Source organism: Tursiops truncatus, chromosome 9, assembly GCF_011762595.2.
Source record: "Tursiops truncatus isolate mTurTru1 chromosome 9, mTurTru1.mat.Y, whole genome shotgun sequence".
Classification (NCBI taxonomy): domain Eukaryota; kingdom Metazoa; phylum Chordata; class Mammalia; order Artiodactyla; family Delphinidae; genus Tursiops; species Tursiops truncatus.
In genome coordinates, this window is record NC_047042.1 from 104,650,170 (window position 1) to 104,663,713 (window position 13,544).

The window sequence follows — 13,544 nt, forward strand, 5'->3', positions numbered from 1 at the left end:
CGTCAGAACCCAAAGTGCATAAAGCAAAGTATGTTAAAAATGGAAGGAAAATTTATGGAAATAGTTTCTGTCTGAGAAATTTCAATAAATAAAAATATAAATAAGGATATTTGATTTTGAGTAATATAATTTATATTTATACGTAATTATAAATTTTATATATGATTATAAACTATATATAAAAATCCGTACACTGTAAATAGTGGATACAATAGTTTGTTTTTGTTTTTTGTTTTTTTTTTTTTACGCGGGCCTCTCACTGTTGTGGCCTCTCCTGTTGCGGAGCACAGGCTCTGGACGCGCAGGCTCAGCGGCCATGGCTCACGGGCCCAGCCGCTCCGCGGCGTGTGGGATCTTCCCGGACCGGGGCATGAACCCGTGTCCCCTGCATCGGCAGGCGGACTCTCAACCACTGTGCCACCAGGGAAGCCTGATACAATAGTTTTTTGAAGTATCCATTGAAAATTAATAAAAGTGTGGTATAAACTAGGCCACAAAGAGAACCCCAAATTTCTAAAAAGTAAAAACTGAACATGTCACATTCTCTAACTAAAATGTAATAAAACTAGACACTGATTTAAAGTCTAAAGACAAGAGCACATAAATATGAACAAAGGAAAGAGCCTACACTTACTGCTCCCAAAGGATATAAAATTACAATTACAGATAATTTAGAACAAAAGCAAATGAGCCCATCAACATTACAGGATGATGCCAAAACCAAGCTCATAGGCGAATGCATAGCCTTAAGTGATTTCACTGCTTTTTAACAATGAATAAATAAAATTAAGAACAAAACTTTCAGTTCAAGAAGTTTCATAAAAACAATAAATCTAAGAATGGTAGAAAGAGAAAAGTCCAAGAGATAATTATTGTTAAAAATTGTGTTAAAAGGGTAAAGAGAAAAATCAATGGCAAAGGTGTGATAATTACACACATGGTGAATGATTTTTTAAATTATAACACAGTACTGTGACTCACACTAAGTTAACAAATTTGGAAATCCCTATGAAAAGGATAATAGTTCTCTGCAAAAATGTAAAATCTGTGAGCATATTCCACCAATAATCTCAGAAGACAATAAAGTGTTATGAGATTTACCTACAAAGAAAGATCATTTAAAAATATATACCAGGCAGCAGACAATTTCAACACTAAAGAAAGTTTTGCAGAAGGTTTTTGAAAAGAAGGAAAACTATTACGTGTGTATCATGACAATCCTGTAACCTTGACAAAAGCTGAGGAAGAAGAGGGTGGGTGACCAGGATTCCTGTCACCAGGCAGAGGCCCCATAGGACACACGGCATCTCCAAACGGGACGTCCAGCAGTTTCATAAAGGAACTGTTCGCAAAGACAGAGCAGGACCAAGAGAACCGACAGGCTGACGGTGGAGAAGGGCTGGGTCTATGGGAGGGAGGAGTTAATGGGTCACAGCGGGGGGTCCAAGCAGCCATGACCTTGGCAGAGCCCTGGGTGCGATGCCTTCCCGCCCTCCCAGCCAGGGGTGCACCACGGCCAAACCCACCCAGCCCAAGGCCAAGGACCTGCTGGTGCTGCCCAGGAAGCCCATCTCTCCGGGGCAGAGCGGGCGAGGGGGGAGGGAATTAACACCCTCAAGGAAGAAATTAGAACTCCCACCTCGAGAGGGCTATGAGCTCCCTTTCCGCTGGCAACTGTACCTCATGCCATCTACGGAACAGACCGGAAAGCTACTTCTATAAAATATGGCACGTGAAGAGTTACTAGCCTTAAATAACAAGACTATGCAGAAAGAAACCAAGCAGAAAAATACAAAAAATACTTTGTATGTGGACAAAGGTCACGCACAGGAAATCCATACAGAGAATTCCAATCCCTACATATGTGTACTTGTAAACTTTTAATCTCACTTGTAATCTAAAACAGTGAAGTAACCATTTTTCATAATGAATGGACAATTATTTTAAATGACAATATTAACGCTGGTAAGAACGTGGTGACCCAGGTGTCTGTCCGTGGTCTCACCGTGTCTGATTTCTCAGGGCTGTTCTCTCTGGAAGTGCTCTTTCCCTGACGACAGTCTGGCCTTTCCGCCGTACTTGCTGACTGTCTAGACTATGTAAAGAGTTGTTCCTGCTCCGTCTGCCCAATTCTCCTATCCCTCTGCCCTCTGGCCTCCTCAGTGGAGGTCAGGGCTGTCTGGGACAGTGCACTCCACTCAGGTACATCTTCCCAGGAGGGAAGGAGCGGCGGGCGGTGCTGACATGCCCAGATGGCATTGAAAGACCAGCGTGACGAGTCTGAACTCACCCAGATGAAAATGGAAATTCAGGACAGCTTGACTTTGGTTTTTGTGTTTTGTTTTTACAGAACAGACTACAGTGGCACACTCTCCTTGTTAAAGCTCAGTATACCAGCAAGAAAGACCAGCTGCGACCCTCAAGAAACTCACGGTCTGGCCAGTGAGAGGCGCCACGGTGAACGCGCTTTCACGTTTGGCGCGTTTAATCCTGCAGGACCTGGTGGCCCAGCTGCTTCCTCGGACAGCACGGGCAGGAAGGCAGACGGCTGACGTTTCTGTCACTGAGATTATTTTAACTGAGGCTACGGACAGAGAAAACTCACTGTCTGAGGGAAGAGCGGACTTCCAAGCGAAGCCTGGGGGGAAGGTTGTCTCCCTGCCGTATAAACGCCGGCTCGGGGTCGAGGCGGCCCGCGCCCGGCGCTCTGTCTGTGGGCCGAGTCCTCAGCTGCCGGGGTCTGTGTCCCCCCGCACGAGTGGGCAAGGCGTCTGCACCTCCGCACGTGTGCAGAGAGGACGAGATGGAATGTAACCAGCTCACACGGGCTGCCGTGCTTGGGGAACGGCACGCCTTTCACGGTTTAATTTGCTTTTTGTACTGAAGTGGACATAAATTCTTACTGGGAAGTGAGAATTACTGACTCCTCTGCTTTCCACCAAGGCTCTGAAGATGCAGAGCTTCCGAGGGTCTCAGGAAGGCGGGGAGGACCTTGGGGCACATCTGCTGGTGAGGACGGCCCCTTGTGGGCGGGTCGCTCCTACAACCTTACCGGGGCAGGGCCAGCAGCCCGTGGGGGGAGTCCCTGCTGCTCCGTCACACACGTTCCAGCCTCCTGGAACGTCTACACAGAAAGACAGGGCCCTTTGCCGCGTGAAACAAGGAAAAGGGCTGCCGGCGAAGCGCCGTAAACCGAGCCCACTTTACCTGGCTGCGCCGGAGGCCTCTGGGCGTCGCGGGGAGGTCTGGGGAAGGCTGGCGAGCTCCCGCGCCATCACGTGCTGGGTGTAGCCATCCTGCCACGTGAGACCTGCGGGGAGAGTTGCAGGAACTGCGTTAACGACATGGAAGTCGAGCCAGAGCTCCCGTTTCCGTCTCTGAGTAACCGCTGCTGTTCCAGGTGTTCTCCCACAATGTCATCCATCGGGCAAGGTCCCGCTCACTGCAGTTTATTACGAGATCTTCTCCTTACAGAAATTCCAGCCCTCTGCGGCCCCTCCACCTGAAATGCGGTGGGTGCTTTGCTGTATGCAGGGGCCGGCTGCTGCAGGGCAGGGGCGCGCGCCGCCGTTAGAAGAGAGGCTCCAAGTCAAAGATGCAAACTCTTCTACCTGGAAAGGTCTGGTCACAGCAAAGACATTCCTAACCCAGAAGCCGCCTAGTGGCCGCCACTCAGCGCCACTCTGCCTCCACGCCCTGGCGACTTGTTCTTCGCGACCCCGCCCTGCTTAAGAGCCACGCGTCTGAAGTGAAATAAGGGCTATTGTTACTGTGAAAGCAATTATCACGGGGCTTAATGTACTGTATCCGGGAGCCAATTACATTATATTTATACTCAAATGTTATGACAAAGAGCTTTATAACAAGGGCGAAGTAGTCATGAAGGCAAAATCCATGTGATTATGCATTAATCACACGCACTGCAGATCACATGATAATTATGCTCAGAATTAGCAAATAACCCCTAAGAATAATTATTATGCAATTTGTACATTTTAGATCTTATGGTAACACTTTAGCACTTAGAACTACCCCATGCAATTATCCGTAATTATCTAATCACTAAATATCATGTAATTACAGAGATATATTTTTATGCCTTGTACGAAAACACATTACCAAAATCTTCACATCAGGACCGCTGTGCTTGTTTGTGTGTGTGTGTGTGTGAGTGTGGTACCAGAAGGTCCAGAACTCACTGAGAACACATATTCTGGGTGGAATGAAAAGCACGGCTCTTACACATAAGCTGCCTTCATGAACACACTGGAATATGTTTTCAAATGCAAATCTAACTTTTTTTAAAATTTACAAGCGGCAAGATTCAAGCAGTTGGAATAGTTCTGAATCTCAGAAGGTTCGATGGCATTATCCAAAGTGGGAGCTGTGGGGAAGTTCGCCCCCCCCGCCCGCCGCTCCATCCACAGCAACCAGCAAGCGGCTCAGTTTGCGACGTGACGTTTCGAGAGCGGGCCGTGCAGGGAGACCCGGCCCCACTGGCACCGCTACCCTAACTTCAGGACTCAATGTGCTTAATAAGCAAGTTTCTTCCATCTGCCAACAGCAACTAGAAAACGCCCCACGTGAAATGTATTTGTGCGGCTATTATCGGTCCATTCCCAGGAGTATTCACAACGGGAAGCACATCTGCAACAGTAGCATAACGTCTAGCACTGCTGGCTCAGAAAACGGGCGTGGTTTAACCACACCATTCCCTAAGGGACGGTCTTCACGTCAACATCCACCAGGAAACAAAAAATCACGAGCGCAAAAAGAACTTTCTGTGAAAAAGAATCATTTTTACAATTTAAATAACAGGACTTCAGTAATATTTTCATCTAAAGAGCACAGAAGTCTAAGCTGTGCCAACTCTGAGGCCTGTGAGGAGGCCTCAGCTGCAACAGGTGCACCTGATCGAGGTGGTCTGTACGGGCCGTGGGGGGAACCTGAGCCCCAGCCCAGATCTCTCAGCTTTCCTGGGAGCAGGCAGGAACTGGGCACTTGGATAGAAAAACAAGGAATGTGTAGGTCCGGGAGCCTAGACGTCCTCCCTGAAGTTCTCTCCAAGGCCAGTCAGAGGAGGTAAAGCCCTGGGGAGAGAGGGTCCGGGCCTGGAAGACGAGAAGACACTGTTCCCACCAGGTACAGCCAATCCCTGGAAACTATGCATGTGGAAGGCTGTGCAGTGTGGAAAGAAGACTGGCTCGGGACCCAGGGACCCAAGAAACAGGTGCTGGGCCCCCTGGGGTTCCCTTGGGCTGTGATCTCAGACTTGGAACTGAACCAGCCACCGACGCTGGTGCCAATGAGGCCCAGCTGCAGTTACCTCTCTCCAGTTGGAGGGCCCGGGGAGAGGTGACTCAGCACGTTGCAGACAGTACAGCTCCACTCCCACCAAACAGCGCAAAGGCCGACAGGGAGCCTGGGCGTCCTCCCCTGTGAGGCCAGAGTGACTCTGCCAGCGTCATCAGAGCAGCCACGTGGGGAGGGGGACTTCCCTCCCCACTGCGTGGTAACCACCCCCTGGTGTGCCAGTGGAGACCGTGTGGGGAGTTCAGACTCCCACCTACCTGCTGCCCAGCAGCGAGGACAAGAACCCTCCCTCAGGTGCCAGCAGAGACCTGGTGGGGAACCTGGGCTTCGACCTCCATTGCCAGTAACAGAGCCCCTACCCCAGCAGAGCAGAGCCAGAAAAAGCCAGTTAAAACACAAGTTTAAATGAGATCCGGAGACTCACAACATAATACAAAAATGCCCAGGTTTCAACAGAAAACCACTCTTACCAAAACCAAGAAAACCTCAAACTGAAGGAAAAAAGAGTCAGCACACACCAAACCTGAGATGTCAGCCTTATCTCACAAAGACTATAAGGCAGCCGTGACAGAAACACTTAAGTGAACATTCGTGAGCTGGAGACAAATGAAACAACGGGAAAAGCCTCAATAAAGACACAAATATTAAAAAAAAAGTGAAAATGTTATAATTTAAAAATACAATAACCAAAATAAACAGCTCACTGCACGCACTTAATAGAAGGATGGAGGGGACAGAGAGAAGAATCAGTGACCTGGAAGAGAGAACAACAGAAATCACCCAATTTCAACAATACAGAGAAGATAGTCTGAAAAAAAAAAGGGACAGAGCCTCTGGGTTGTGGGGCTATAACAAAAGATCTAACTTTCATGTCATCAGAATCCCAGAAGGAGAGGAGAAAGAAAGCAGGGCTGAAAAGGTACTCAAAAAAATGATGGCTGAAAATTTCTCAGTTTTGGCAAGAGACATAAACCTAAAGATTCCAGAAGCTGAGCACCCCAAATGCAATAAACCCAAACCTCCTCCAAGGCACATGATAACTGTACTTCTTAAGACCATATGCAAAGAGGAAAATGTTAACAGTAGCCAGAGAAATGACACCTTACCTATGAGGGGAACATAATTCAAATGACAGAGGATTTCTCGTCAGAAACCACAGAGGCCACATGAAAGTTCTGAAAGAAAAAGCTGTCAATCCAGAATCCTGAAAGTCTACCAATCCAGACACCTCGTGAAAACACTGTTCAGGAATGACAGGGAAATGAAGACATCCTCAGATAAATGCAAATGAGAGCATACTTTGCCAGCAGACCTATCCCAAAAGAATTCCTATATGAACTTCTCTAAATAGAAAGGTGATGATAGAAGAAACTTGGAACACCAAGATGGAAAAAGAGCATGAAAAGTAAAGGTGTGAGTAAATGCGATAAGCTTTCCTTCTTCGGAGCTTTCTAAATTATGTTTGACAGTTGAAGCAAACATGATAACACTGTCTGATGTGCTTCTAAATATACGTAGAGGAAATATTTAAAATAATTATAATAAACGGGGAAAACCATAAAAGTAGGTAAGGTTTCTATACCCCACTCAAAATGGTAAAATGATAACACCAGTAAACTGCGATAGTTTTATATATAATGTATGTACTATCTATACCAGCTACTAAAAAGGCTATCAAGAGATACACTCAAAAACAATACAGATGAATCAAAATGCATTTGTAAAAAACGGTGAACATAACCTAAAGGAATGCAGGAAAAAGAATACAGACAAAAAAATAGAATAGAACAAAAAGATATAATAGGAGTTTAAGTCTTAACAAATCAATAATTACATTAAATATAAATGGGCTAAATATACCAATGAAGACAAACATCGACTGAGTGGATTAAAAATGCATGACCCAACCATATGCTGTTTATAAGAAACTCACTCCAGCTTTCAAGTTGAAGTAAAAGGATAAAAAAAGATATATCATTAATTAAAGACAAGTAGCGGTGGTTATCATAATAGCAGATAAATTAGTATTCATAACAAACAAAATTACCAGGGACAGGACATAACATAATGATAAAAGGGTAAATCTGCCAAGAAGATATAGCAATCCTAAATATATACACACCAAGCAACAGGGCTGCAAATGTGAGAAGCAGAAACTGACAGAAGTTTCTACATTGCCATCAACCCAATTACCCTCCTAAACATGTGCGTCTTCACCCAATTAAAGTGGACCATATCCTGGAACATAAATAAAACTCAGCAACATGAAAAGGGTCAAAATCATTCAGAGTATGTTCTCCAATCACAGTGGAGTCAAACTAGAAATCAGTAACATAAATATAACAAGAAAAGTCTCCAAACACTTGGAACTTAAACAACACTTCTAAACAAGCCACAGGTCAAAGAGAATCCAAGGGAAAAAATACATTGAACTGAGTGAAAATGAAAATACAGCATATCAAAATTTGTGGGGCACAGTTAAAGCTGCACTGAGTGAAACTGTTAGCACTAAATACTTACATTAGAAAAAGTCTCAAATCAATCATCTAAATTCCCACATGAAGAAGCTAGGAAAAGGAGAGCAAAATAAACCCAAAGCAACTAGAAGGAAGGAAATAATAAAGAGCAGAAATCAACAAAATTGAAATTTAAAAAATAGAGAAATCAGTGAAAACAAAAGCTGCTTTCCTGAAAAGAGCAGTAAAATTGGCAAACCTCTAGCAAGACTGACAATGAAAAAGCGAGACCAGTCACAAATGATCAATAACAGCAACGAAACAGGGGACATCAGTACAGACCCTGCAGACCTCATAAGGGAACAAACAAGTCTACACACATAAACATAGCACCTTAGACGAAATGGACCCATTCCTCGAAAAACACAAACTACTACAACTCATCCAATATGAAAATAGATAATTTGATAACCCTATAACCATTATGAAAATTGAATTCATAATTTAAAACCTCCCAAAAAGATATTTCCAGACCCAGATGGTTTCACTGGATAATTCTACCAAACATTTAAGGAAGAATTAATATGAATTCTATACAATTCCTTCTGGAAAACAGAAAAGGAGGAAATAGTTTCCAATTAATTTTATGTAGCTAATATTAACCTGATACCAAAAGCAGACAAAGACAATACCAAAAAAAGAGAAAAAGAAACCTACATACCAATATCCCTCATGAATACTGACATAAAAATCCATACCATAATATTAGCATATAAAATCCAGCAATATATAAAAATAATTGTACACGATGGGGTTTATTCCAGGGATGCAAGACTGGTTTAATCCAAAATAAATCAATTAATTCAACACCTTTTCATGATGGATATTCTCACAAATATAGAAATTGAGAGGAACTTCATCAACTTGGCGATGAACGTCTACACAAGCCTTACAGCGAACATCATACTTAATGGTGAGAAGCTAGAAGCTTTCCCACTACAATCAGGAAAAAGGCAAGGATGTCCTCTTGCACCACTTTCACTCAACAGAGCCAAAAGTTCTCAATAGTGCAAGAGGGCAATATAAGGAAATAAAAGTCATGCAGGTGAAAAAGGAAGAAATAAAACTGTACCTATTTCCAGATGACATTAATTTTCCACATGGAAAATTCCAATGAATCTACAAAAACCTCCTAGAATAAATTATTTTTCTATATTAGCTATGAACACACTGAAACTAAAACATTGTTTACAGTCACTCACAAAGTAAAATATTTAGGTGTAAGTCTAACAAAACATGTGCACTGAAAACTATACAATGTTGATGAAAGAAATCAAAGATCTAAATAAACGATAGACATAATGTGCTCATGGACTGGAAATCGCAGCATAATAATGATGTAAACTCTCCCCAAATTGATATACAAGTTTAACACAATTCCTATCAGAATCCCAGAAAAATTCTTTGTAGATACAGACAAGAGATTTACGTGGAACAGCAAAGGAACTAGAGAACTTAAAACAATTTGGAAAAAGAAGAATGAAGCAGGAGGAATGATTCTACCTAATAATTCTATACCTATAATCTTATTAATAGGCACAGTAGTCAAGGCCGTGTAGTACTGGTGGGAGGAGACTCAGATCAACAGAACAAAACAGGGAACCCAGAAACAGACCCACACAGATTTTTGACAAAAGTGCAAAAGGAACTTAATGGTCGAAAAATTGCCTTTTCAACAAATAGTGCTGGAGCAACGGAGCATCCAGAGGCCAGAACAGGAGCCTTGACACAGGTCTCATGGTTCACACGAAAAGTAGCCAAAACGGGTCACGGATGTAAATGCAAAACATAAAACAACAACAATCTTAGGGGACTAGAAAGATGAAAACCTCTAGAGCCTGAGGCTAAGCAGTAAGTTCCTAGACTTGACACCAGACATCGTCCACAAAAAGGAAAAGTGATCAACTAGATCCCGTCAAAATTAAAAACTTCTGCTCTGTGAAAGGTCCTATTAAGAGGAGGAAAAGACAGAGTGGGAGAAAATAATTCAAACTACACATCCAACAAGGGACTCTACTATCTGGAGTTTACAGAGCACTGAGAATTAAACATTAAAAAATCCAATTATAAAGTGGACAAAAGCCATGAGGAGACATTTCACCGAAGAGGATGCGCAGATGGCAAATAAGCACACAAAAGGCTGTTCCACATCATTGGCCGTCAGGCAGACGGAAGTTAAACACAACGAGACATCACTGCACACCTCTCAGAAGGACTGAAATGAAACGTCGCGGCAACGCCAAATTCTGCCGAGGATCTGGGGAAACTGGGCCACTGTTACATTTCTAGTGGGACTGAAAACTGGTACAGCCACTCTGGAAAGAAGTCTGGCAGAGTTTCTCAAACACGAAACACGCACATCATACAACCGAGCAACTGGACCCCTGGCCACTGATTCCAGAGAAACGAAGACTTAACGTTCACACAGAAACTTGCAAACAAATGCTTATCGCGGTTTCATTTATAATACCCCAAACGGGAAAGAGCCCAGATGCCGTCCAGTGAGTGAGGGTTAAACAAACAGGTCCATCCACACCACGGACCAGTACTCAGCAGCAAAAATGACGCAGGGAGTAAAAGGGAGGGACTACAGACACAGCCACAACCTGGATGAACCTCCAGAAAATTCTGCCGAGTGGAAAAGCCAATCCAAAAAGGTTATGGTGTGCTAGGGCAGGGCTTGACACGGTTGGTGAGGGCGCGAGTCCAGCGAGGGGGCAGAGGCGGGTGGAGGGTGGTGTGAGGCCACAGGAGGCCCTGGACACCACACGAGGAAGGGCTGGCGTTTTCTGCATGCAGTACGGAGCCTTAAAAACGTTCTGAGTAGGACAAAAATAAACAACTATGTCTTAGAAATATGATAAAATAACAACATGAAAAAATTTTTAATTTTAAAACAATAAAAATATCTACCCATAAGCCAGGCACTCTTCTAAGTACTTCCTGTTTTTATCCTAATGATTTGTGAATAATGAGTTAAAGATAGTAGAGAGAAGGAAAAAAGCATTGGGTAAGAGGTGTAAAAATTGTCTATTTTGGGCTTCCCTGGTGGCACAGTGGTTGAGAACCTGCCTGCCAATGCAGGGGACGCGGGTTCGAGCCGTGGTCTGGGAAGATCCCACGTGCCGCAGAGCAACTAGGCCCGTGAGCCACAACTACTGAGCCTGCGCGTCTGGAGCCTGTGCTCCGCAACAAGAGAGGCCGCGATAGTGAGAGGCCCGCGCACCGCGATGAAGAGTGGCCCCCACTCGCCGCAACGAGAGAAAGCCCGCACACAGAAACGAAGACCCAACACAGCAAAAATAAATAAATAAACAAAAATTGTCTATTTCAAGAGACTATGAGGTTGGGCTCGCAAGGACTGATGGTGCAGGTGGTCTGAACTGCAGTAAAGGGGCAGGTGAGGTCAAAGACTGGCAGCTGCACCACTAGGCACAAAAAATCTTGAAGGAGGAGGACGGACCTTATGGGGGGGACCTCACAAGGAGAGGGGACCTCACAGAGGAGAGAGAGGGGACCTCACAGGGGAGAGGGGACCTCACAGGGGAGGGGGTACCTCACAGAGGAGAGGGGACCTCACAGAGGAGAGAGGACCTCAGAGGGGAGGGGGGACCTCACAGAGGAGAGAGGACCTCAGAGGGGAGGGGGGACCTCACAGAGGAGAGGGGACCTCACAGAGGAGAGAGAGGGGACCTCACAGGGGAGGGGGGACCTCACAGGGGAAAGGGGACCACACAGGGGAGGGGGGACCTCACAGGGGAAAGGGGACCTCATAGGGGAGGGGGGACCTTACAGAGGAGAGGGGACCTCAGAGGGGAGGGGGGACCTCACAGAGGAGAGGGGACCTCACAGAGGAGAGAGACGGGACCTCACAGGGGAGGGGGGACCTCACAGAGGAGAGAGAGGGGCCCTCACAGGGGAGGGGGGACCTCAGAGCGGAGGGGGGAGGTCACAGAGGGTGGCCCTCAGCGGCAAGCAGGTTTTGGGGGGACAGCAGCGCTGGCAGGATCTAGGCTCATGGGAAGACATGGTGGTAGGCACCTGGAGTCACCCCTTGGCAGGAGCTGCCTGTCCTTGGAGAGGAGCACAGCGCTCCGAACCTGCAGCAAGGAGTGACCTGGGGATGTCATGGAGGATGACCCCAGGTAGAAAGGGGCGTCTTCTCGACAAGAAACGTAAGGTTGACCATAGGCGTCAGCCAGTTCTCCTTTATGAGGAGAGTCCAGACTCACAGTGTATCCCTGAGGCTGCGGGTGTGAGCCTGGTCCGGAGACCGGGGAGCTCCAGGTCAGAGGCAACAGAGTTAAGCCCCTGAGCGGGTTTAACTCAGGTTTTCATAGTTGTGGAAGATCCAGGCACTGCAGTAAGCAGTAAGTCAGGCTGGAACCTGCACATCCGGGACTTTCACAGATGGTACCATATGGTCAAGATAATTCTCTCTGCCTCTTTGAAAAATGTTTGCAGAGACAATTTACAAGCCATACAAGAAATCAGTCTTGTTATTATATATTCACACTTCATTTTCACATTGAAAACTGTGATAATCAACTTATTTATTGAGTTGGTTATAAATAACTTATTCATCCCACCCGGTAGCAAATAACTTTCCACCTGAAGGTTCCCAGGAGTCAGGGAAGCAGCCTGCCTGCCTTTCCCTGGCCAAGCATACCCTATTCATCAATTTAAAAGAAAGTGGAGACTTCCCCGGTGGCTCAGTGGTTAAGAATCCGCCTGCCAATGCAGGGGACAAGGGTTCGATCCCCGGGAAGATCTCCCATGCCGCAGAGCAACTGAGCCCATGTGCCATAACTACTGAGCCCGTGCGCCACAACTACTGAGCCCGCGTGCCTAGAGCCCATGCTCTGCAGCAAGAGAAGCCACCGCAGTAAGAAGCCTGCGCACCACAATGAGAGTAGCCCCTGCTCGCTGCAACTAGAGAAAGCCCGTGCACAGCAACGAAGACCCAGTGCAGCCAAAAATAAATAAATAAATTTAAAAATTAAAATATTTTTAAAAAACAGAAAGTGGGTTTATCTGGCAGCAAAAGCAGAGCACGGCAGGACTCAGGCAGGGCAAGGAGTTACCCCAAGGGTCTGCTCGGCCCACCTGCCCACTGCAAATGCGTTTTTCCTTCCCTGGCTCACCGTCCCTCTCAACCCGACATGAGTCCGAGCAGGAGTCCTGTTTGCTGGAAACTACCTTATTCCAGAGCTCAGGTTTCTGACTCATTGCTCTGTGACTCCCTTTCCCCCATTCATTAATGGGAACTTCCTCCCTACTGTACTGCAAGTCCCCCAGGAGGGGGCCAGCTGGGGCCTTTCCCCCGGGACACGAGCTCCACTGGCCCAGCAGCAGCCTTAGCATTCCAGCGAGTGACTTAGCAGCGAGAGGGCCTCTACTGCAGGCCTTGAGTAACAAAGGACCCTGGAAGAGGCCACAAATCAGGGACCCAGTGACATGGGATGTGGGACAGAGGCGGGGCAGTGCTGTGACAGCAGGTGCAGACCCCACGCAGCATCTGTCCACGGGTCACCCGATGCTGAGCCCAGGCCGCGTCACGCCCCTCCTGGAAGAGGCTGCAGGCGCTCGTGGGCCCAGAGACCCCTGTGAGGCCACCACCTCCTCTGCCGTCAGTCACAAAGCAGTAGGTCCTCCGTGCCTTCGCCGGATATCAGGAAACTTCACAAGGGGGAGTGTGTCGGCCTCACAGGGCTT

The 13,544-nt window shown here is 46.3% G+C and overlaps 1 protein-coding gene across 5 annotated transcripts in view; it reads right to left on the minus strand.

Annotated features, from left to right (window-relative positions):
• PTPRN2 (protein tyrosine phosphatase receptor type N2) overlaps positions 1-13,544 on the minus strand; it is a 689,600-nt gene that overhangs the window by 454,851 nt on the left and 221,205 nt on the right. For all 5 annotated transcript variants that reach the window (XM_033863563.2, XM_033863561.2, XM_033863564.2 and 2 more), the window contains exon 4: positions 3,208-3,310. In XM_033863563.2, coding sequence (XP_033719454.2) covers positions 3,208-3,310 — 103 coding nt within the window. The remainder of the gene's footprint in view (positions 1-3,207; positions 3,311-13,544) is intronic.